This window comes from Cydia amplana, chromosome 4 (genome assembly GCF_948474715.1).
Source record: "Cydia amplana chromosome 4, ilCydAmpl1.1, whole genome shotgun sequence".
Lineage (NCBI taxonomy): Eukaryota > Metazoa > Arthropoda > Insecta > Lepidoptera > Tortricidae > Cydia > Cydia amplana.
This window is the reverse complement of record NC_086072.1, coordinates 22,013,563-22,038,222: the sequence shown is the minus strand read 5'-3', so window position 1 is coordinate 22,038,222 and position 24,660 is coordinate 22,013,563. Positions and strand designations below refer to the sequence as shown.

Genomic DNA, 24,660 nt, shown 5'->3' with positions numbered 1-24,660 from the left:
TAGTTCTTGGAGTAACGAAACAGCCAAGCCACATATTTTGACTAAGGTGTAGAGTTTGTGAAGTTAGGGCTTGTAAAGTTAGAAGCTTGGCTCTACAAGAGATCTGATAACTTTTTGTCAGTGCGAGCCTTATGGTTTCGTCTTGGCAACATTTTACATGAAAATGTTTTTGGTGGGATTTCACTTCTTTTTGTAAGTTACTTCCATCCCCTATTTAAAGGGTTGCGCGTGTGATTTAAGGACCTACTATTAAAAATCCTTAAATACGTATCTCGGGGCATCTTTTATACAATCTGCTTTTTACTGATGCCCCATACAAACTTCAACCCTCTTTTTCCCCTAACGCCCTTTTCCACCGCCTTTTCACCCTTACGGGGTGATTTTGGGGTTGAAAACTATTCTATGCCATTCCCCATTACAAAAACTATCTACATACCAAATTTCAACTAAATCGGTTCAGCGGTTATTGATTTCCCATACAAAATTCCACCCCCCTTTTCCCCCCCCTTAGGGGCAAAAAATTTCAAGTTTTTGAATTTTTTTGTTGTTTGTGTACTAATACTATCTTACATACCAAATTTCAGCTTCCTAGGACTTCAGGAAGTACCCTAGAGGTTTTGATGATCAACAGTGAGTGAGTGAGTCAGTGACGAAATCGGGGATTTTTAGATATGAATAAAATCTTAAGTATAAGAGCTATGCAATTGAATTTTTTTATGTTTAATAAGTCCACTATTGACACCATATCCCGAGAATTTTGTTTATCTGGTATAATCCAAACCCAAGTTATGAGGGTTCAAAAAAACGACGAAGCACTTCGAGAAAAGGTAGGTAGTGCCCTTGCGCTTCGCTTTGCTCGTCTTGGCGGGGGCACTACCGTGCCCCCAGATTCATGTCCTTACATTTATTTATTTTTCATCACATTCGCTCAGTAAATGTGCAATTGCACGCAGGCTTAGCGGGAGTATTAGAAAAAGCGTTTTCCCTAGGGGAGTAATGAAGTTTCTAGTACCATAATTAACAGTTTTTTGTCTTTATACCTACTTCATTTTTGTATCGCAAGTGTGATGAAAAACATTGTGTGTAATAACTCGGGACGTAATAATATTGCAAACTCGAGTCTATAAATCGCTCCGGCAAGCCGTCGCGGTTTAACTTACTCTAGTTTGCAATATTTAACTTACGCCCCATATTGCACAATGTACTATTCCTTCCTTGAGCTAAAACCTTTCTCACGAAAAGAAAGAAAAAACGTTCATAAATACAAATTTCCTTTAATCTTTCCACTTCTAAGAGATTGCAAAAGAGCCAAAAGAAAAATGAATTGAAAATGCTTTAATTTCCGATCGAGACGTACCCGTACCTACTCCATCATGCTAGTCTCGTAATACCCCTTCAGGCTAAAACCCCCCCAGAATCAAAACGGCATAACTCACCACCATTATACCATAACATAAAACTGTTCTACACTATCGTGTTTGCGTTGTATTCGTGGCCGTGTACTGGACTGAGTACGGGATCGTAATATTTTAATTAAATAAATTTTGTGAAATTTGAGCAGAGTTGCAAGTTACAATTATTTTACGTGTTGTTTTCTACTGGATGAGCGAGAAGTTTGTCTGTTTAAATAAACATTTTATTCTTGAGTTATGTATCATAAAAGACGTTTGCAATAGCTGCCACATAATTACAACTCAAAACTGCAGATCATCATGTTTCTCGCGTTGTCCCGGCGTTTTGCCACGGCTCATGGGCTTTTTCCCATATCAAGGCCTTGGATGGAGGATTGGGCCCGGCTCAAAAAGTTACAAATCAATTCCAAATATTTATCATTCCAAATTAGTACTAAAAAGTAAATTCCAGCAGCCAACACGAGGAAAGTACTCAAAATCTGCATCAAATTATTTTGGCACTCTTGTGGATTAAATGCAACTTTTTTCTTCATTTTTTGACGAATAAAAAGGGACTTTACAAGCTGATGAGGTAAAAAAAATCCCTCTGTGCAAAATTCGTAAAACTCTTACATATATAATAGGTACTAGTACCTACTAGTAGTAATACACGTGCATTCATTGCACAAATAAGCACAGAAAAGTAACTCAGGTAGACATTCTTATTGCACACATACTACCAACGTAATTTGTTTTACATCACTCAGTAATTAAGTGAATTTAAAGTGCAAGTAATTAATTAACTCACGCTACGAGGAGACGGACAGGTTAGGTTTCCGTTTAGACGGGATGTGACGCTTTAACTGTGTACCTATAAAACTCTACGTGAGATTTAAACAATTTAAATTAATTACATTAACAATCTCAGCTATGCGGACGATATGGTGCTGCTGAGTCCGTCTATCAGTGGTCTTCAGACGCTACTCTCGGTCTGTGAACGATATGCGGCGGCTCATGGTCTAAAATATAACGTTCAGAAGACCGAGATGATGGTATTTAGGGCTGGCAGAGGTCCGGACAGGATACCTAAACTAGTTCTGAATGGCTCGCCGGTGCAGGTAGTGAATAAGTTTAAATACCTTGGACACATCTTGTGCAGTGACTTAAAAGATGACCTTGACATGGAACGAGAAAGACGCGCTCTGTCCATCAGGTGTAACATGCTCGCGCGCAAATTTGCGAGATGTACAAATGATGTCAAAGTGACTCTGTTCAGAGCATTTTGTCAGTGTTTGTATACCTGTCAACTTTGGGTTAACTTCAGTAGAAAAGCATTTTCAACTTTGCGGGTCCAATACAATGACGCTTTTCGCATTCTACTGAGGTTACCCAGGTATTGTAGCGCATCGAGCATGTTCGCAGAAGCAGGGGTGCCCGACTTCTTCGCCATCATCAGAAGTCGGATAGCAGGATTCTGGGAGAGATTGAGAAACTCAGACAATCGAATACTTAAGACCGTCTCCGAGAGCCTGTACAGCCCCATCTTTCGTTACTGGTCATCCGTTCACCACAACGAGAACAAAAAGTGAAAGAAATACCTATAGTGACAGTAGGTAACTACATTGTAAAATTTGAACAAAATAAATATAAGACTAGTCATATGGCGACTGAAGCAACTCTTAGTTTAAGTTTAATATTTTTATATTATAGTAATTTTAATTTTATATGGACTTATTGTCTGAAATAAAGTGATTTTATTTTATTTTATTTTATTTATTTTTTAATTACTCTCGTACAAACAACAGTCCATCGGTGGGCCTTATGCCATTTGTAATAAGGTTTACGAACTGTCAGGTCAGTGTGGGCGATGGTACTAGGAATGTCGAGCGAAATAGCGATATACATATTCATATATGTGCAGCGCACGACTTGTCCATGTGAAGATCCTTTTGGGAGACCTAAGAAATCCGCCAGTAGACCATTATGCTACATAATGCAAGCCCTCTCGCGCATGAGAGGAGGCCTGTGCCCAGCAGTGGGACTTTATAGCAGCAAATAGGCCTCAAGGGCACCCGTCAGCTGTTCCAACACTGAATATAATTATGTAGATTGCGTGAACAGAAATGGGCAGAAGCCATCCGTGTCCGAACAAGTAATTATAAATGCCTCGCGGCTTATTTGGCGACACTGCACGTGATAATTGGACATGACGCACATAGCTGCAGCTCTATCCGACATATGCCACATCGATGCCGCCTCGTATATCTTAGAACAAACATCCCAGTTGGAGAGAGACAGTTGTTTTATATTTTGAAAAAAAAATGCTATCACAATTACTGACGGAGGGCGGCTTTCTATTCTTACTGAGGCGGAATGAGAGGAGACGTGCGAGATCAACCAATAGCATTATAGCTAAATAAAAGTGTGTAAAAAATTTTAGTAAAGGTTTACGATTTTTGTACACAAATAAGTTTTTGGCAAAAATTTAATTTTTGGTACAAACTTTTATCGCTGACTGTACTTTTCTTACGACAGACAACTAATACTCATCGAGACAATTCTAAAAACCCCTAACACAATTAAGTAGCGTTGTTTCATCAAAGAGTTCCTATGGCCACCTCCTGTCTCCATCATCAGATCAGTTCGACAGTACCATATTATTGTACTGTCATCAGAACTACATACAGCTGCCAATTTTCATGACGCTACGATCCTTGGAAGATGGTTAAATTAGTTACCTTAGATTCCATTACATAGTTACATACAGGTCGACCTAATAAAAGCTTGTTAATAATAAACACACACGTTGTAATTTATTTGTAATATTTGTATTACAATTACATACTAACAACGAAAACTATTACCAGACATCTAAATATATGTTACTTGAATGTTCATGCCAAATGTCGTTGATGAGAGCGTAACTTCGATTATAACTTATATGTGGCTGGCTATAGCGTGTCAAAGGACTGTCTCACTTCAAACATAGACAGAGAGAATCATACTATCTTTGTCTTACACTGGTACCAGCATCCAAAAGAAAAGGATGAGTATAGTTTTCTTTGTTCCTATTTACTGACAAATATGTTTGACCAACTATAGGTTCGTGTCATTCCAATCTTAAAAGTGTCAACAACCAATCAGTGCAATCATTATATTTGGAGTTTCAAAGAAGCATTCAAAAATACATTTCCTTTCCACAATAATTTGAAATTCTAGTGAAAGAGTTCTCTACAATGAGTTTTGCGAGCTGCTCGAAATAATGGCGTCGCCGCGAGCGCGGCTCTTGACTCTTGAGCTCTTGACTTGAAGAGCCGCCGACTATTGTTCTTGACTCGAGAGCGAGAACAATTTCTTATAACTTATAACATGTAGCATGTAGGTAAAAGCAGCGGAAATACTACCAAGGCCGCAAGGACCTGGTTTGGTGCCTTTTTGAAAAAGATTTGTATCTATATAAATTACAGAATAAAATTATGTTTGATAAATACAGCGTGTATTTATGACGACCGGTCTGGCCTAGTGGGTAGTGACCCTGCCTGTGAAGCCGCGGTCCTGGGTTCGAATCCCAGTAAGGGCATTTATTTGTGTGATGAGCACAGATATTTGTTCCTGAGTCATGGTTGTTTTCTATGTATTTAAGTATTTGTATATTATATCTATCGTTGTCTGAGTACCCACAACACAAGCCTTCTTGAGCTTACTGTGGGGCTTAGTCAATTTGTGTAAAAATGTCCTATAATATTTATTTATTTATTTTAAATATAATAGAGGGGTCGTAAGTGCGCTGCCGGTTCTTAAGATGGGAGTACGCTCTTTATGAAAATTTGTCATGTAAATAAAGAATACTTTTGGTCAAGATTCGGTGGAATAATAATAGACAAACATTATTAAAGACTTTCCTCACCCAACTAAAAAACGAAGTGCCATGATTGCATACAAAAGACATCAACGCGCGACCTGCGCGGGCGCACCCCTCAACACCAGAACGACTTAACTCCATACAAACTTCATTGAAATCTCAACCTTATCGTGAATACATAAAGTTGTATTTTAAAGTTAGTAATTGTTATTGACTGTATGTATGGGGGTTTAGAGTGCTTATGGGTATTTGTAGATAACATTATGACATCGTATTGCGTAGTGTTGGACATCTGGTTGTGAAATATTGGAGGGAGATGCGGTAGGTAACACCGGGAGGCCTGTAATTGATGTGGATTTGTTATGGATACGATCTGTCAGTGTCAAAAGTGACCTTTATTTTTTTACGTAGGTAAGACGAGAGGGGGAGGATCGATCATATCTTATTTCTTCTTACGTGGATGGGAGGAAGTCAAATATTCCTGTAACAATCTTCTTATAACATACGTACCTAATGTAACTGTACATCACTGGACCTTATTACAAAAGGCATACGGTCCGCCGATGTACAGTTAACAGTGTGTTTGATAGTACTGCGGTTACCGCCGCCGTTCAATGGAAGATACTCTCAACGACATTCGGTAATGACATGAATATTCTTCAAGTACTTAAAACGACGAGCTGCAGGCAGCTGGACTAAGTTGGAGGGACGCGGAGCGCGAGGCACAGGACGGGAGCGGATGGCGACGTCTCACGAAGGCCCTCTGTGCCAATGGGGTACCATAGGAAGACAATACGACACTTAAGAGCCAACAGGAGTGGTCATATCTCCATACAAACGTACTCGACTGTTTCCTCCGTGGGTTTTGAAGCTAGAGCAATTATTTTTTCAACACAGATTAATATTGTCAATATCTGTGTCGGACCGTTTTGCTTTTTTTGATATTTTTGTTTTTTAAGGCGCTAGAGCCCTTCAAAAATGGCCAAAATGGCCTAATTGACTATGCCGCAATGAGAGGCATGGTATTCAAAACTGATATCAATTAGCCAAAAAATCAAAACGGTCCGACACAGATAATTTCATAATCATTTAGATTTCCAAATTTGGTTACGATTGGTTAAGTTTTGGAGGAGGAAACAGTCGAGTACGAAACCTCGATTTTTAAGATTTTTACGCAGGATTTTTCGCCTTGTCCTTATCGTACTAGTTTTAGGAGCCGCTTCCGTTAGCGAGACGGGTATATTTACATTATTTACCTAAAATATTTAAATCTCAGCTCCTGTCTCGTCTTAAAACGTTGCAAATTTTTTCAAATGTGTCCGTAGGGACCGTAGGTAGGGCAAATATTAAGTAGATCAATGTTTCTATTCGGTGAATGATTTGGCAACCAAAAAATATAATTATGTATCTTAGGCATAGCCTAGTGTGGGGCCACTGGACATTATGTATTGTTAATAAGGTTTTTTCTTTCAAATAAATATTCATTCTTATTCTAGGTACATACAGTTTGTTCCTTTATTAAAGTTTTCGCACGTGAAATCAACCTTACTGCGGTGGCTACTTAAAATCAGGCGGGCCGCACGCTTGTTTGCCACCGACGATTAAAAAAACACCAGAATTGGTTTCCGATGTAGGTAGGTAGTAATAACAATCGATTTCTCTACCTGCCTGCCTCCGGCCTGTCAGTGGTCGCGTCTTCTCACCCTTATTTAAAAAGAAGTCATTTTTCACATCTAACCCAAAATCAACTCTACTAACCAGTAGATTAAGTCTAATATTTAACGCTAATTGCTTCTAAAAATTGTTTTATTTGTACAAAATATCCAGTCATTGGATTCGAGCGCTTTTACGCACAGGTGCTTCGATAAAAAACGTAATAAAAAAACCGTCCCAATCTCGGCAATTAATGGTTGATACATAAAATGAGTCGCTTGCCTAAATTATACCATAAAGAATCTAGTCTTTTGTATTGCTTTACCAACTTATCTTTGCGGGCGAAGAAATATAGAACCAACGTTCTCTTATACAAATATGTATCGTTATTCTTGAAAGCAGCGGTAAAGGTAAAATGGTATAACATTGGAAGAAGGTATGAAAAAGTTTTTGATATTATCGTTGGTGTGAGATATCGCTTGGTGAATGGCTTTTGAAACATGACTGATCATGATTGAATCATAATTTTAAAACAACAGTTAAGGCACCACGAGTTTTGTAGGGGTCAAAAAACTGATTAGGTTCAGGGTCAGCGATATTTATTCTAGAGAGTACCTATAATCAATCCTATAAACGGAACGTGTTGCCTCCCTGATGCGCAGAGTGCGAGAGAGTACCAATAGCCTCCTGAGTGCTGTTATTGAAAAGTGTGAGTGCCCTGTTATGAGGCGTTGGAACTATCTGCATACAGGCGACAGACCTCTCATTTTTAATGTTAAATAAATAGGAATTTAATTGATTTAATTGTTTTAATTTTAATTTTGACATATTTTTATTTTTATTACATGTTAATTAGTTTTGTGCCGTGGATATTATAATATATTTATTAGTTATTTTAATGTATGTTTAGCATGTAGGCACTAACTCCTAAATGTAAGTACTTGTAATACTATAGTAGTTTATGCAACAGTGATATAATAAGGGTTCTTAAAATTCAAGGGTCGAAGTTACAAAACGAGACGTAGTCGAGTTTTGTAAAAAAAGACCCGAGAATTTTAAGAACCAATTATGAGCTGTTGCATACATTACTTTTTCTATGACAGCTGCAGCAAAAAAAAAAAAAAAAAAAAAAAAAGTTATTATTAAAAAAAAAGAGATTATTTAAAAAAAATTGAGTTATTATTTAAAAAAAAAAAGAGTTATTATTGTAAATGAAAACATACCTCTTTCAATCAAGATGATCGGAACTTGTGTCTTTAAAAAAAATAAAGCAGTTGTATTATACTCATAAGATGACTGCTAGCAGTCATCTTATGAGCCTATAGACAAATCATTCAAATGACATTGCTTTAGATATCACTGTCAGTCATTTAATTGACGCATTTAAGTGCTGGAGTAGAAAATTAGTAGTTTATGCTGCTAGCAGTCATCTTATGAGTATAATACAACTGCTTTATTTTTTTTAAAGATACAAGTTCCGATCATCTTGATTGAAAGAGGTATGTTTTCATTTACAATAATAACTCTTTTTTTTTTTAAATAATAACTCAATTTTTTTTAAATAATAACTTTTTTTTTTTTTTTTTTTTTTTTTTTTTTTTGCTGCAGCTGTCATAGAAAAAGTAATGTATGCAACAGCTCATAATTGGTTCTTAAAATTCTCGGGTCTTTTTTTACAAAACTCGACTACGTCTCGTTTTGTAACTTCGACCCTTGAATTTTAAGAACCCTTATTATATCACTGTTGCATAAACTACTATTTAGACATCGCCAAGATACGATAACGATATGTTTAAGATCTAACCTGTCAAATTTGACATTTCCGCGATTCTGGAGATACTCTTGTACGATTTCCACAAGATATTACTCAGAGATCTAATTCACATATAATAGATATCTAACACGATCTATCGTAAAAGTGACATTGGTTGCCCGAATTGCACTGCAAAAGAGAACTAGTTGAAATCTAAACCATAACGTATCTATTAGAATGGATCTAGTACGTGTCGTCTCTTGTGAATATCTTGAAGTTCGAATACGGCAGTATGTAATGGGAATATATGGGTTTGCTGAATGTGGAAACGCTAGGGTAGGATTCGAGTTAAAAATAACGAAAACTATTATTAGTTAGTAACTGTAACTACGCTTAAGAAGTGGCATTTTTCCGATTTCAAGAATTGTATGAGAATTAGTATTAAAAAAAAGCGACCAAGTGCGAGTCGGACTCGCCCATGAAGGGTTCCGTATTTAGGCGATTTATGACGTATAAAAAAAAACTACTTACTAGATCTCGTTCAAACCAATTTTCGGTGGAAGTTTACATGGTAATGTACATCATATATTTTTTTTAGTTTTATCATTCTCTTATTTTAGAAGTTACATCGGGGGTGACACACATTTTACCACTTTGGAAGTGTCTCTCGCGCAAACTATTCAGTTTAGAAAAAAATGATATTAGAAACCTCAATATCATTTTTGAAGACCTATCCATAGATACACCACACGTATGGGTTTGATGAAAAAAAAATTTTTGAGTTTCAGTTCGAAGTATGGGGAACCCCAAAAATTTATTGTTTTTTTTCTATTTTTGTGTGAAAATCTTAATGCAGTTCACAGAATACATCTACTTACCAAGTTTCAACAGTATAGTTCTTATAGTTTCGGAGAAAAGTGGCTGTGACATACGGACGGACAGACGGACAGACGGACAGACGGACAGACGGACAGACAGACAGACATGACGAATCTATAAGGGTTCCGTTTTTTGCCATTTGGCTACGGAACCCTAAAAACGAGCGTCCAATCCCAACGATCGCAGTACCTACCTCTGTAGTGGTGCGCGTAATGGGTGATTACGGTACGATTCGAAGTTCGAACTCGAACGCTGATAATGCGAGGCGGCGACTAGGCGCAGCGTAGGCGCGATCCGGCCCGCAACCAGACTTATTTTTACTGGCCTGCAACTGATCTGACTGATGACTGTAAGGGTTCCTTGTTAAGTATAATCCCATCAAAAACATTACATGTAAAAAGGCGCAAGTCTCACAACGCTTTTACTACAAAAAAGTTTTGAGATGTAATGTGAAACCAAGTCGGTTATTTTAATCAGTGCCAGGGGGTGTAAAACCGTATCAATAAGATATCTTTAATTTGTAATACGTATAATGACTTGGCCATCGCACGGCTGCATAATGACAAAAGGATCATCGTCACCTATTAAAAATAATTCTAATTGAACATAACGGTAGCGCTAATTGCAGTTTGAGCATTACACATATTTACGAGTACGGTACGAGTAAAGCATTATGTGCGATTGCCAAGTCATTATATGTATTACAAATTAAAGATATCTTATTGATACGGTTTTAACACCCCCTGGCACTGATTAAAATAACCGACTTGGTTTCACATTACATCTCAAAACTTTTTTGTAGTAAAAGCGTTGCGAGACTTAATTGCGCCTTTTTACATGTAAGGTTTTTGATGGGATCTCATCTCTTTTTGTAGGCAGTCCTTCTTTTCGGGTACTCATACCCAAACTATATATACACATATCATAACTAAACATATCTTCATTCATACTCACATCGTACATCGTAGTGTACCTTTACTTTACCTACTATTTGTAGGAACTGCAACAGTAACTTTGTAATATCATATATTTATATGGGATTACAAACTTACTTATGCAGTTCTTAGATCTTTAAAACGTGACTGATATTGCAATATTTTTAGGTTTTCCCTTTATGTGGCCATTAAACCCTTACTCTGTACCAAATTTCAGCTCTCTGAGTTTATGGGAAGTACTAGTTCCATTCTGATGATCATGAGTGAATGATTGTCATAAATGCGAAACTTTGCTTTAGCTTAACTTCGGAACTAAATGACCTACAGACTTGAAATTTTGGATTTTAAGTATGTGATTATAGCTTACTGGATGACGAAAATTTCTGCGTTCTGGTCTTATCCAGAGGTTCTCAAATAGGGGCCTGAAAATGCGGCGAAATGGTTCCAGTAAAGGATGGTACGGCAGTGTTTGCTTCGCGCTCGACTTGGCGGGGGCACTACCGTGCCCCCAGATATGGAACCCTAAATCAGATCGTTGTTAATGTTTGAACACCCCCCATAGCTTTAATTTATGAAGAACAAGTGAGGGTAGTTCGAAAAGCTCGCGTAGCTGTCAATCTTCTTGGTGTCTACTATACGTAGCCGCATATAGCCTATAGCAGTCTTTCCCCAGGACTTCGGAAGTTCGGAAGCGTCCAGGTTTAAGTAGTAGTAGTTTTACTTCAAAATATTACAATTTTATAACAATTTGGCAGCAAAAATGTCATAAACGTGCCACTAAAATCCGCAGGTCTAGAATTTTTAAGTAAGCGTTATGTATACGTGCTAGAAGCACCGGGTATACCAGGTACCTATAGTTGAAATACCAGCACCCTGTGTAAAAGTTGTTAGCTGGAACTCACAGACAGAATTGCATTTCCTGTAAAGTATACGTACTTTCTGTGCTTTTTCCAGAGAATATACCTACTTGTATTGTACACGACCGCAAAGGCATTGAATGATAATGCCAGCCACGAAGAGTATCGAATAAATCAAGCTTTTTACATGTATGGTTAAAACGAATTCCCATTTACTTACATGCGTAGCCCGAGTCCACATTATGGCCGCAATCTCCATCACTCTAAACAGAAACACGTTACACAACGCATGCACAACTTTTCGAACTCACTGCAAAAATCTCTTAAAACAAGTTCATACAATATGACCCTCGTCAGCCGAATAGTTCTTAGTTGCTAATAATTTTTGGGTAATTTTAAATCAACCGCTTTTTGACTGAGTAATAAAATGATTAAAATGAGAGTTTATGGCCTCTAGGTCCGCCATTTTCCTGCAAACGTTTATTAGAATATGGTTCATATGGTTAGATTATTTTTCTGTCACTGAAACATTTGTCGCGGGTGACAGAAATGCGTGATCATTCAAAACAGCCAGCGTTTTACGTCATAATTGCTAGAGTCTGTGCGGAAAGAGAAGAGTCGTGGAATGCCCCGTGGACATCCCGTGGAAGACTATAATTGAGCCCCATACACTTCACGACTGTTGTCTTTCCGCATATACTCTATTATATGTATTGCTAGCTTTGTAGAGTCGATCCACACAAAGTTTTCATGCCAAGTGCTACGTCAAGTATCGAGGTTATAGGCATATGTATGCATTTTTACTGCCAAGTTTGTGCAAAGTTAGCGTGGCGTGTGGTGGCGTGGTCTCGCCAGATATTTTAATTAATTATTGTGTGAACAAAACATACGATGGTTAAACCATGCGTAGCATACGTCTCATAACTGCTTCACTGCACCCTTGGACACGCACCATAATAGTCGAGAATTCGAGATCCTGAGCAAGAAACACAGATTATAAGATTTATAATATAAGTTAAAGAATTAGTAGGCGCGCTAGGTGCTGCGAGTTTTCCCGAGTTATTTAATCGGCGCAGCCGGGATTGTCCGAGCCCGAGCCGACATTGTTCACTAAGTACCGACAAGCCTCTTCTTAAACTTCATTAAGTCGGTTAAGCTTGCTCTAGATTCCTGGAGTTTTCCTTCGCGCCTAAAATTAAATCGTAGGAATCGTTGATGCTTTACCTCTGAAACTTTCTTGTTGTTGTGATAGTGTTCTATAAAACTTGCTAACTATAGCTGGTCAACCAAATCTTGTCAGTAAAAAAGGCGCGAAATTTAAATTTTCTATGGGACGATATCCCTTCGCGCCTACATTTTTCAAATTTGCCGCCTTTTTCTACTGTCATGATCTGGTTGACCAAGTATATATGTAAACAAGTCACTAGTAAAATCATATTTTTGACAGTTTCAATATGGCGGTTTGTTTACATATAGCTGGTCAACCAAATCTTGTCAGTAAAAAAAGGCGCGAAATTCAAATTTTCTATGGGACGATATCCCTTCGCGCCTACATTTTTCAAATTTGCCGCCTTTTTCTACTGTCAAGATCTGGTTGACCAAGTATAGTTAGCAAGTTCCATAGAATGACACTTTAGAGGGATTTAAAAAAGCGGCCAAGTGCGAGTCGGACTCGCCCATGAAGGGTTCCGTATTTAGGCGATTTATGACGTATAAAAAAAACTACTTACTAGATCTCGTTCAAACCAATTTTCGGTGGAAGTTTACATGGTAATGTACATCATATATTTTTTTTAGTTTTATCATTCTGTTATTTTAGAAGTTACAGGGGGGGGGACACGTCCGTCTGTCTGTCCGTCTGTCTGTCCGTCCGTATGTCACAGCCACTTTTCTCCGAAACTATAAGAACTATACTGTTGAATCTTGGTAAGTAGATGTATTCTGTGAACCGCATTAAGATTTTCACACAAAAATGGAAAAAAAACAATAAATTTTTGGGGTTTCCCATACTTCGAACTGAAACTCAAAAATTTTTTTTTCATCAAACCCATACGTGTGGGGTATATAGATACCCCACACGTATGGGTTTGATGAAAAAAAAATTATATAAAAAAAAAAATATATATATATAGTTATAGGATAGGTCTTCAAAAATGATATCGAGGTTTCTAATATCATTTTTTTCTAAACTGAATAGTTTGCGCGAGAGAGACTTCCAAAAATGGTAAAATGTGTCCCCCCCCCCCCCAACTTCTAAAATAAGAGAATGATTAAACTAAAAAAAATATATGATGTACATTACCATGTAAACTTCCACCGAAAATTGGTTTGAACGAGATCTAGCAAGTAGTTTTTTTTTAATACGTCATAAATCGCCTAAATACGGAACCCTTCATGGGCGAGTCCGACTCGCACTTGGCCACTTTTTTTTTAAATGTCTTTAGTTGACCTATTCCATGTATTCCATCTAATTTCACAATATGCTACAGATTCTGATTCTACAAGCTCCCTCGAATGAATGTGTAACCGCTGTGTTGTATGTTTTCTTTTGCAATGTGACTCAAAGTCACGTTTTTCGTTTCACCTCTACGTACAATGTCCAAAGTTCGATATAATATAAACCGGACGGACGAAGTTCCGCCGCGAGCCGGATCGCACCGCGATCAGACAGAAGAAAGCACGGCGATGATAGCGACCGGCCCGACCGGTTCCACCGCCATTGTCCGACAACGGCGTAAGCGCCTGAAGGAGTGCTCGGGAAAGTCGGGAATAGGACAACTAGCTAAATATTTTTTATATGCTTGATAAAATTTTACACTAGTGTGTGTTACGACATAATATATGTGCTTTAAGGAGTGCTCAGGAAAAGGACAACTAGAACAATTATTTAGTAAAAGCATTTAAAACTCCGTACATTACAGACAGATTAGATATAGTTTTTTCATAAAAAATACATTAGATACCATAGGTACTTTGTCATCAAATGGCATGCTGAGTAAGCTTGGTCCGACTCAGATGTGAAAGTTGCGAGAAGTTTCAAAAAGTTCTCGGAAATTTCAGGAAAACTTCACATAAAACAAAGGAAACTTTAAAATTATGGTAATGGAAAAATTCGATTCCCATAAAAAAATACGAAAAGTTCAGGATTTTTTTCCAGGTCGAAATTTTTGAATTTTGTATACATTCCGACAGTACATCAGACTAATGACTTTCGATTGCCATAGTTTTGTTCAACCGATCTGCCATTTCAGTACAAAATTGTTACAAAAGAAAAGCACGATGATTTGTTGATGGGATAGTGGTTGGCCACTCAGGATATTAAATAAAAATAGCTTATGAAATGTCTTCAACACAGTCTTCAACAGTATTTTATAAATCTCTATTTCTTTTCAGAATCATTTAAAATAATCATAAGTAATATTTCCATAATTTTTCTCTTCAAAAAAATTTAATAATTTGATAACCAACGAATTTAAACCCCTGACCATCTTTGCAACTAACTCTAGAATAATCCCTTTCAAGGAATAGGTCGAATTACAAATCACCCTGTATACTATTCCAATGTTGTGTATTGTGTACTACACGCAATGGGGTTGGCAGGTCGAAGTATTTAGCAGAAGGCGCCATTGTAGCTTGCTCTGTCAATCCCTAGTATTGTGTCAAATTTTTGTTTTTTTAATGCCCTGGATGCCAGTCCTTTAAGCCTCTCATCTCATAGAAAAAGGGGCAAGCTATGATGGCGCCATCTATGCAAACCTTTGACAGTTGCCAATCCCATCCCATAACGTTCCAACAAGTGCATTTGAAGATGATTTGAAGATGCTGCAAACGCCATCTAGTGAGGACTTTCTAATAAAGAGCGGTTCTGGTGCTGCCACCTATACTTGTTCTCCCACACTGTTTATAGTTCCTTAATAATATTTTAATTTTTTTGGATGCAGCTCTATTATAAATTATTGATTTATATTAAATTTGTGGTTTAAATTGCATTTTAATATAATCAAGTCATACCATCACTTCATTTTGGACTTCAAATATGCCAGTGTTGCCTAATACAAATATTATGAATGACATAGGGAACATGCTCTAATCATCTCTAATCATTAACAGGGTTAAGTATATCTATTCTATGGTAGCTAAGCCAGTTGTCAAAAAATGACTTTCTGACGTGATTCGCCGAACATAAATTTACTTGGATTATTTTTTTTAATAACATGGGAGGCTCGCAAAGCACCAGAAAACTGAGCGTGGATAACGAAAATGCTATTCAAGTTTCCCAGGACGCGTTAGAAAGGATACAGGCTCAACTGGCCGCCAATGTAGGAGACTGATTTTGAATTACATAATTTACATCAATGTCGCCTAGATTAAACAAACTGTGCCAAGTGTTTTGTTTACCAAACCACTAAAAACTTAATTAATTACCTTCCGTTTAATTTCTTGCGAATAAAAGATCAATAACTGCGATTGTGTCGTGAAGATACTCTATGGATAACCTTGGAATTCTAGGTTATTTTTTAGTTTAGAAAACCAAGTTAAACTTGTGAATAGCCGGTTTTAAGTAGTACATTAACTTTTTAAACCATGACCGTGTAGATTTGAAAGCTAGAAAAAAAAAACAATTTCCTTTATTAATGTTATCAATGACCATTACAGCAAGCAGCTCAGCCAGCAGCGCCTGTGGCACCTCAGTTCGTTCCGCCTCAGTACTACGAGTCGCGAAGGCAGCAACTAGACAACGCGGCAGAGGAGGCCTACTGGGCTCGGAGGATTGAAGGACTAAAGCGAGCACACGAGAAAATCAACAGCGGGATGCAGATTGAATATCAAAAGACTCTGAAAGAGGCCAATGATTTGTTTGAGTTAGCGCAGAAGGATAAAATTGCCAGTAAGCTACCACCATGTCAAGAGGAAAAAGCAAAGGTACTCGATTATGTTATTCTGCTTAAGCTTCTGTAAACTGTTTTGTTTACATTAAATTTTTCTAATTCTGTCATAACAGTGCACATACATAAAGAACTGAGTAATGTTTAAAACAGAAGCTCTTAACACAAATTTAACCAAATTGTATGAATCTTATTGTCCTGTGTATGTGTGCTTTATGGAATTTAATGTCTTTCTTCTTCTTCTTCTTCAATAGGTATTTACCGATTAAATTTGACTAATACCTATTGATAAAATTTGCAGACTGAAGCTATTGTGTAAATACAATGTTTGATGAACTTACAAAATACCAAGCAGGCTTTTATGGGACCTGTTCAATACGGCTGTGGTCTAAATTTAAAAATTGAGAAGTCAGATTAATGCATATGTGTTTTCCTGTGCCCTAACATTTAACTAGGTTTATAACATTAAGTGACATTACGTTATAAGAAACATTATTGAAATAGGTAAATTACAAAATGGAAAAACCACTAAAGCCAAGCTAGCCCTGGGCTACCACTCTGTTAACTTCCTAAAATTATAACCTTGTTAGGAACCAGCTCCGCTGAATACTAGGCCCCCAAAACCGAAATTCGGTAATTGCGGGGATCTTTCTCTTTTACTTCTTTTCCAATGAAGGCGTAATAAGAGCGACAGAGAAAGATGTCCGCAATTTAAGAACTTCGATTTTCGCAGTTACAGCCCAGATTATAACTCTGTTCATTTACTTCTTTGTCACCTTTTGTGATATCTCCGTTCTTCCTGTAACAAACTATTTGAATAACATGTTATCTCTCATTCCAGGTCCTGCAATGCTACAGCACAAACCCCAACAAGTCCCTGCTGTGTGCGGTGCTAGTGAACAACTTCAATGAATGCGTCTGCAACAGCAGAGTGGCCGCCGTCTCCGCCTCCTGAGCTAACACACAAATAACGCTTCCCACTGGACATTTGTTTTGACTGGATTTGTCCAGTCTAATACTGACACTTTGTACAGTATGCTTTGTTTCTGCAAAGTGTATGTACAAGATTTTTACAATAAGATTTTTAATTCCTCTCATTGTATCTGTGATTACCTATTTGTTGTCAGTAGGTAAGTTTTCCCAAAGATTTATCGGCCAACAGAAGATGTAAACCATCCAGGATAGCAATTATACCTGTAGAAATATTGATATCTTATTTTATTTTAGCCAGAAATAAAATTCGATTACCTGTGGTTTGACAGCAACATTTATACTTTATTTTGAATATACTTTATTTTACAACAATATCATTTTTCATTAAGTGTTGATGTCATGATCTCATTATTATACCATTTTGGCTAAAAACTGAAAAATTTGCTGTTAAATTCTCTATGCATAAATATCACTGCCTACATCAAACATTTTATAATTCCTGGATATCACACATACAAGTAGAGGTGTTACTTTTCTGAAATATAATTGAACAATCCATGTTGTCTTGTTGAGTTAGAGATTTTATCATCTTTGTTATTTGTTGAATAACAGGAAGAGTTGTATGCAAAATAATCTTGTTTTTGGCATTTAAACATATTTGAGTAATGTGAATTTGTACCTTAAATGTATAGTCTTAGGGTCTAATTAATATCCTACAATAATTTGAACAAAGGTCCAGTGGAAAGTTTCAACATAGTGAAGATTCCTAGCCGGAAAAGTTATCAATTTATGTAAAGTTAACAAGCAAGGGAAGGTTGGGAAGTAGTTTTAATAATTTAAATGATACTACTGTATGAATAATAAACTGTTAATTTAAGTTTGGCTTTTATTGTAAAGAGAAATTAGGCTTTAATTCCTATGTCCTATGTGATTATAACATAACAATAGATATGTTTGTCTCCCGGTCCATAGATTAGTATACATATGTTATTGGGGTCCCTAAATGTTATCATAATTGATATAACAACCTTATTTTACAAACTATTTCAATCGACAATAACGATCAAACATTCCCTAGCAACAGTCACCCCCAGACAACCCTTCAAATACCTGTAAATGTAAATATTGTACCCCAGCTACAAGTTTTCCTATAGAACACTACTCTAAGGATGCAGAATCAGGCAGAACAGGCTGAGCCAAAGAAGCGTCGGGTGCCGCTGTACCCGGGGTTCCCGGAATTAGCGCGGTCAGACGTCAGTATCCATCCGAGCTACACCAAACTGGCGCTAGCATAGTAAGTAGACAAGTTGGTAGGGTCGACTACAAAGAGATGTATCCACTTTTTCACCTTATTACAAGGCAGTAAGGTGAAAAAGTGGATACATCTCTTTGTAGTCGACTGTACACTACAAATAAAAAACTAATCGGATCACGGGGCTCGGTCGACTCGTTTAAAAAGTACTGGTGGATCCTGTATTTTGACTTAGGGGGGCTTGACTCCAATAGAGTAGGTTTAGATAGGGACCCTAAATGTTTCATAGGACTCACAATCAGACACCTCTTGTCCAGTTATGTAGCACCTGTGTGGGCTTAGGCTAATATTTTTGATTATGTTTACTGATTTAATGTAGCCAATAATATTCTTTCACTCTAGATTTGTCACATGCGCGTGGCTGAGCAAGGTTCTTTAAGTGAAACCACATTGTCAAAGTCAAGTCAAAGTCAAAAATATCTTTATTCATGTAGGCCTAGCAACAAGCACTTATGAATCGTAACATACTTATAAATTATCTTAAGCTAATTATCAGAGCAATTTATTGATGTTATTATTCCATAATAATATTGGATTATTATACAAATCAGATTTAACACAAATAGGGTCATTGGGCTAGTTTCCGTCCATGCTCTAGTTTTCGTCCACTTGACATATTCGCAAATAATATATTAGATTTTTAATTTTCTACTTGCGAAATATCATTTTTATGTAGATAGATATATTGTTTTGACATTAAGGATTGCAATACGTACAAATTTGTGCACCAATGTAGATTTATATTCACATTTCGTCAAGTGGACGAAAACTAGAGCTGGACGAAAACTAACGCACCTACCCTATAAGAATTTCACAAAAGGATCGTCAAACATGAAAAAAAAATTGTATAAAAAATACTAGTCTAGAATGTTTCTAGAATAAAATCTAAATGTCAAATAAATAAGTAAAAAACACAAAAGAAGTACAAACATCGGAATATTCGGAATATCAATTTCCTCATCATTAATCAAATATACCTAATATATAAATAATCATTTCGAATAACAATTAATCCCACGTTGTTTTATCATTCATGTAGTCTTGTGTGGTATAATACGCTTTAGATATAAGTTTACGCTTTACATAATTCTTAAATTTATTAATAGATAATTCAGTAATATGGTTTGGAAGTTTATTATAAAATCTCACACAATTACCCATGAATGATTTTTTAATTTTATGGAGCCGAGTGAAGGGCACTGCGAGCTTATGTTTATTTCTAGTATTAATATTATGAATTTCACAATTTTTTCTAAAATTTACAATATTTTTATGTACATACAGAATATTCTCATAAATGTATTGACAGTGCACTGTCATTATGTCAATTTCCTTAAATTTATCTCTAAGTGAGTCTCTATGGTTCATTTTGTATATTGCTCGAATAGCCCTCTTCTGCAGAACAAAAATGGTATTTATCTCTGAAGCACCACCCCATAGTAAAATACCATATGCCATAATGCTATGGAAGTAACTAAAATATACTAATCGAGCTGTTTTCACATCAGTTAACTGACGGATTTTGCTCACTGCAAAAGCTGCAGAACTCAGTCTATTCGAAAGAGTAGCAATATGGGGACCCCACTGGAGTTTAGAATCTAAAGTTATTGAATCCTTGTATACACGTCTTCATCAACGCACTTGTGACACCGCTAGAGTTGCAGGCGTATAGGCTTACCATCAGGCAGGGCTTACCTGTCACGTCTTGGTATTAAAAAAATACTGAAATCCTAACAATCCCTTTTCAGTCGTGTAGTGTGCCGCCACCGCTACCACTGGGCCAAGGTCGCGCAACGCCGCCAGTTCATGAAAGAGCTGCACAGCTTCGAGCGCCTGCAGCCGCTCGCGCTCGGCGGCGTGCGCGTGCACCGCGAGTTCTCGCAGGGCATACTGTCCCATCATATACCGCCGCGGAGATACATACAGAAGCTTACGCCCGACCCGCTGAACAGTGCGCAGAGGATGCGGGTCGAGGAGATTGTCAGTGGACGGGTTGATTTTAGCCAGAAATAAAGATTAAGAAAGATTTTGTATGGGTACGGCAGGTTATTATTATTAAATGCTATGGTGATAATTTTATGATTCAGCAAAGACAGCAATGATTTTTTTATAGGTACTCAGATTTATCTTTATTATCACAATAAACTGGTTTATCTGATATAGATTAATAATTTAAATGCCTTTCGAAAAGCCAGAATTTTGGCTGACATACAGTTGGCATCAGAAAGATACAATGTTTAGTCATAATAAGCAGGAGCACTGGAAATAAAGACAAAGCATAAATTAACTTTTGTTTATTTAAAACCTTAAACCTAATCCTCCTTAAGAGCTTTCTTTTTCTTTAACCGTTTGCTCTTCTCCACATTGGTCTGCAAGTAATGGGCTTCCTTCTTGGCCTGGGAGATCTCCGCCCGCAGTCTCTGCTTCATCGCAGCCTTCTCATAAGCCAGCCTCTCGCTCAAGTGGATCCACTTGAACCGTGGGATGTATTTGATGTTCCAAATCATGTCATAGTAGCGGGACTTTTTTCTTGTGCCAATTTTAGTGTTGTTCAGTTTAAGAGCTACTTCTTTTGCTACTTTCTTCTTCTGGAACTCTACCCAGCCCTCGGTGAATTGGTTTGGGACGCGCTTGCGCTTTTCTCCGGGTTCTGAAATAAAACTCTGTCAATCAAAATAATATTTCAGGAGTTTTATATCGTTTGAACTACTGATGAATGTTTTTTTTTCCTGTTTGTGAAATTTAGTGTTATACTTACTAATACTACTATTTTCTGTTAGTACTAATGCAGACGGAAGATAGAAAATTTGCATGACAAATGAGAAATCAATTATTTTCCACTGAAAAACATAACCTCTAAACACTTACTAGCACTGGATTGAAGATAAATTCTTCCAACTTCACCGAACTGGCTAAATGTTTCTCTTATTTTAGCAACATTCATGTAAGGAGGGATAGTAGATAGGAATATTATTCCACGTTTCCTAGTTTTCTTCTTGTTAGTTAACTTTCCAGACTTTGTTACAGAGGTGTTGTCTACGCTATCTTGAGTAGTCGATTCGGCATCAGAACCGTTATCTGGGACCCGATCCATTTCTACATCTGGCATTATCAAACAATAAACACGTCTACTTGTTCGTAATTAACATCGGGGCTACAACTTTTCGTAAAATTGTGCTTAATCTTAATATGTTTCGTAAAGTGCATTGACCATACAATACACACGTGAATTTGACGGCTGAGGTTTGACGTTTAGCACTGTTATGATGGTCGTTCTTGTCTACGTGACAGCGTGATAAAACGGTGTCCGTCACTTTCTTTCCCACGGTGTTAAACAGTGACAGTTATTTTATCACGTGGATAAAGATGGATAAAGCTATCCATAATAGGCTGGCTGGTAAATGTACCCTATCGCAGCGATTATAAAATGGTGCAGAACATACTGAACAAAAAGTTGATGTGCACAATACCAACAACTTTGCTGACATGGCTGCATCACTCTCATTTTATGTATTGAAAAAAGAGATGCAAGCAAAATATTTCAACATATAGGGTTAAGTGGGTTCCGTACAAAGAGTAAAGTATGTATATAGGTACCGTACCGTGGTTCCGTAGCTAAATTGTCAAGTTAAATGTCTATGGATTTGCATGTGTCATGGCTGTCATGTCATAAAGTATTGTTGTCGTTTCACGTTCACGACGTATTTTATCTTTTTATATCAATTTAATTTCACTGTTTACTTCTACGTTATATTACTTCTTACATTACACGTGATATTGTTATAACAATAACAACGGAATGGGTTGTGATGGCGGTACCATTCCTCGGCGAGATGAACTCGTTCGTATGAAAAAGAAACCTGAGCAAGTATGTATTTGTTTTATCTGCTATCTCAGTTATTTAGCTTAAAATATGCAATAAACATGTTTTCACGTTGATTTCTTTTGTAATAATCCTAAATTCGACTTACGTTACTAATCTAAAAGTGATATTTTAGAAAGACAAAGATGCAGAACGCTCCTTCAAGTGGCGCAACTGCGCGCTGTCTCAGCAGCCCCTGCAGGAGCCCGTGGTGGCGTGCGGGCTCGGCCGCCTGTACAGCAAGAGCTCTGTGCTGGAATCCTTGCTTGACAAGGAAACCAAGCCTGAATCCATCAGCCATATTAAAAACATGAAGGTAAGAATGGTGCTCAGTTACTGTGCTGCATCCTTTCTCTATGGTAGAATTGTATGTAAAAAAAAATTTCCTACTTAAAAAAGAAAATTTACCTGTAACATATTGCTTCAATTATGACTTACAAAAGGATTGCAAATTCCAGGACATCAAAGACCTGAAGCTAGTGAAGAACCCTGCCTACGTGGCCACGGAGCACACAGACGGAGCTGTTGGTGACAGCTCACCCTACATCTGCCCCATCAGCGGCATCGAGATGTCCGGCAAGTTCCGCTTCGTGTTCCTCTGGAGCTGCGGCTGTGTGCTGGCTGAGAGGGCGCTGAAGGAGGTCAAGCAGCATCTCTGCCATATGGTAAACCTGACTTTTTAAATCCTATAAGTGATTTCATTTGTCCTGAAAAGAATGTAAACAAACAAAACAGATGGCCAGTGATAAAATTCAGTAGATACAAAGTATTCTTTAAAACAGGGGTCACCAATTAGTTTCTTCAGGGGTCCGGTTGTTTTTTAAATTACAACCATTGTGGTCCTTTCTACTTGAGTTTATTAAATAAGAAATAATATATATAAATTGGCAGTCCTTTGGTGACCCCTGCCTTAAAATATTGAACACATTGTTACAACAAAGATTTTAGAAAAAAGGTACTACACACTGCACATGCTTTCATCCTGTATTCTTCTAGTGAAGTGAAGACAATAATTTATCTCCATTTTTTTTTTTCTTTTAAAAATACAAGATAAATTGCTAATCAATCATGTTTAACATCTCTTCCACAGTGCCAGACACCCTTCACCGACAATGACGTCATCATCCTCAATGGAACAGACGCGGACATAGAGCTGCTCAAAACTAAAATGGCCACCCGTGTAGCCAACAGGAAAACCAAGAAATCCAAGACTGATAAACCTATCAAAACAGAAGCCACTAGTGCTTGCACAGTAACCTCAGAGGCTCCCTCTACCTCAACCTCAACTGACATCAAAACTGAGGTGTCTGAGGTAAAGGAAGAGCCAGAAGCTGGATCCAGTCAGGCTGTTAAAAAAGAAATTGAGACCATTCCTCTTTCCCTACCTAAGTATAACCCTAACAAAGTGCCTAGAGGTCACTTAGGGTCACAGAAGCGAGCTTTTGGCTCTAATGATCTGGTACAAGACCCATCTTACAAGAAGACGAAGAAGGATTACAGCATAGCAAAGGATCCGCAGACGACGGAGGTGTACAAGTCTCTGTTCACGTCGCACACGAGTGATCAGAATCAGCAGAGGGCCCATTGGGTTACTTATAATCCGTTTTACAATTAAGTGTTGTTTAGGTGACAATTTGGATGCGGCATATAGATAATGTAGTTGGGAAATTAAGATATTACCTCACTTTCCACTCGTCCCTTGGTTTCCACTTTGCAAATTTGCAAAATCATGTGGCTGCAGACAGTTTATAAAATTAATTGGACTATTTTCAGGCATTTTTAATTAAATGCCTCTTTGTGTAGTGAATGTTGTTAGGAATATAACTAATTAAATTAAATGAAAGAACGAATTAATTGTTTTATTTTATTTCAATTACGAATAAATAATACATAATATTGCACTAAAATTGCACATACATAAAGTAATGTCAACGTACTTTTAATTACATTTCTAATATAAATTTGTGCTATCTTTCATATTTATAAGAAAGACAGTGTGGATAAAGAATGTCAATGATTTTGGAATGTTTATTATACGATCGTAATTAAACACAACAATTAATACAACAGCTGAGATCACCTTAAAAACTAATTTCGCAACGTATTTGACAGTTTTTTGTACAAATTTAAACTAGTAAAAATATGAAAAAACAGCATTTGCTAATATACTCGTACAATGTTAACGCCTTCCCATAATAGATGGCGCTATTAGTAGTTATATCGAGACCCACCAAGCTAGCATTCCGAATTATTAGGTCCTTAATTGACCATCAAAATAGAAAATAAACACCTATATATCTAAACGTTGACCCTAGAACCTAGTTTTTGGCTTAAATA

General features: G+C 37.2%; 4 protein-coding genes across 4 annotated transcripts; 3 read left to right on the top strand and 1 right to left on the bottom strand.

Annotated features, from left to right (window-relative positions):
* Positions 1 to 15,458: 15,458 nt before the first annotated feature.
* LOC134647409 (uncharacterized) lies at positions 15,459 to 17,180 on the top strand. Its single transcript, XM_063501761.1, has 3 exons — positions 15,459 to 15,649; positions 15,987 to 16,253; positions 17,058 to 17,180. Exons 1-3 carry the CDS (start codon positions 15,545 to 15,547, stop codon positions 17,169 to 17,171), a joined length of 486 nt encoding a protein of 161 aa, XP_063357831.1. The 5' UTR covers positions 15,459 to 15,544; the 3' UTR covers positions 17,172 to 17,180.
* A 1,076-nt stretch (positions 17,181 to 18,256) lies between these two features.
* LOC134647411 (uncharacterized) lies at positions 18,257 to 20,482 on the top strand. Its single transcript, XM_063501765.1, has 2 exons — positions 18,257 to 18,443; positions 20,210 to 20,482. Exons 1-2 carry the CDS (start codon positions 18,319 to 18,321, stop codon positions 20,472 to 20,474), a joined length of 390 nt encoding a protein of 129 aa, XP_063357835.1. The 5' UTR covers positions 18,257 to 18,318; the 3' UTR covers positions 20,475 to 20,482.
* A 258-nt stretch (positions 20,483 to 20,740) lies between these two features.
* LOC134647405 (uncharacterized) lies at positions 20,741 to 21,638 on the bottom strand. Its single transcript, XM_063501758.1, has 2 exons — positions 21,330 to 21,638; positions 20,741 to 21,111 (listed from the first exon to the last, which is right to left on the bottom strand). Exons 1-2 carry the CDS (start codon positions 21,568 to 21,570, stop codon positions 20,774 to 20,776), a joined length of 579 nt encoding a protein of 192 aa, XP_063357828.1. The 5' UTR covers positions 21,571 to 21,638; the 3' UTR covers positions 20,741 to 20,773.
* A 510-nt stretch (positions 21,639 to 22,148) lies between these two features.
* LOC134647377 (replication termination factor 2) lies at positions 22,149 to 24,051 on the top strand. Its single transcript, XM_063501715.1, has 4 exons — positions 22,149 to 22,329; positions 22,460 to 22,639; positions 22,782 to 22,988; positions 23,414 to 24,051. The coding sequence occupies exons 1-4, from the start codon at positions 22,261 to 22,263 to the stop codon at positions 23,936 to 23,938; spliced, it is 981 nt and encodes a 326-aa protein (XP_063357785.1). The 5' UTR covers positions 22,149 to 22,260; the 3' UTR covers positions 23,939 to 24,051.
* Positions 24,052 to 24,660: the final 609 nt, after the last annotated feature.

Excerpts from the sequence above, each read along its gene's own strand:
- LOC134647409 (XM_063501761.1), top strand. The coding sequence starts at position 15,545 with ATGGGAGGCTCGCAAAGCACCAGAAAACTGAGCGTGGATAACGAAAAT. Across the intron at positions 15,650-15,986 it reads AGGCTCAACTGGCCGCCAAT|CAAGCAGCTCAGCCAGCAGC; the intron begins GTAGGAGACTGA and ends TGACCATTACAG. Across the intron at positions 16,254-17,057 it reads GTCAAGAGGAAAAAGCAAAG|GTCCTGCAATGCTACAGCAC; the intron begins GTACTCGATTAT and ends CTCTCATTCCAG.
- LOC134647405 (XM_063501758.1), bottom strand. The coding sequence starts at position 21,570 with ATGCCAGATGTAGAAATGGATCGGGTCCCAGATAACGGTTCTGATGCC. Across the intron at positions 21,112-21,329 it reads TTATCTTCAATCCAGTGCTA|AACCCGGAGAAAAGCGCAAG; the intron begins GTAAGTGTTTAG and ends GTTTTATTTCAG.
- LOC134647411 (XM_063501765.1), top strand. The coding sequence starts at position 18,319 with ATGCAGAATCAGGCAGAACAGGCTGAGCCAAAGAAGCGTCGGGTGCCG. Across the intron at positions 18,444-20,209 it reads ACCAAACTGGCGCTAGCATA|TCGTGTAGTGTGCCGCCACC; the intron begins GTAAGTAGACAA and ends ATCCCTTTTCAG.
- LOC134647377 (XM_063501715.1), top strand. The coding sequence starts at position 22,261 with ATGGGTTGTGATGGCGGTACCATTCCTCGGCGAGATGAACTCGTTCGT. Across the intron at positions 22,330-22,459 it reads TGAAAAAGAAACCTGAGCAA|AAAGACAAAGATGCAGAACG; the intron begins GTATGTATTTGT and ends GTGATATTTTAG. Across the intron at positions 22,989-23,413 it reads AGCAGCATCTCTGCCATATG|TGCCAGACACCCTTCACCGA; the intron begins GTAAACCTGACT and ends TCTCTTCCACAG.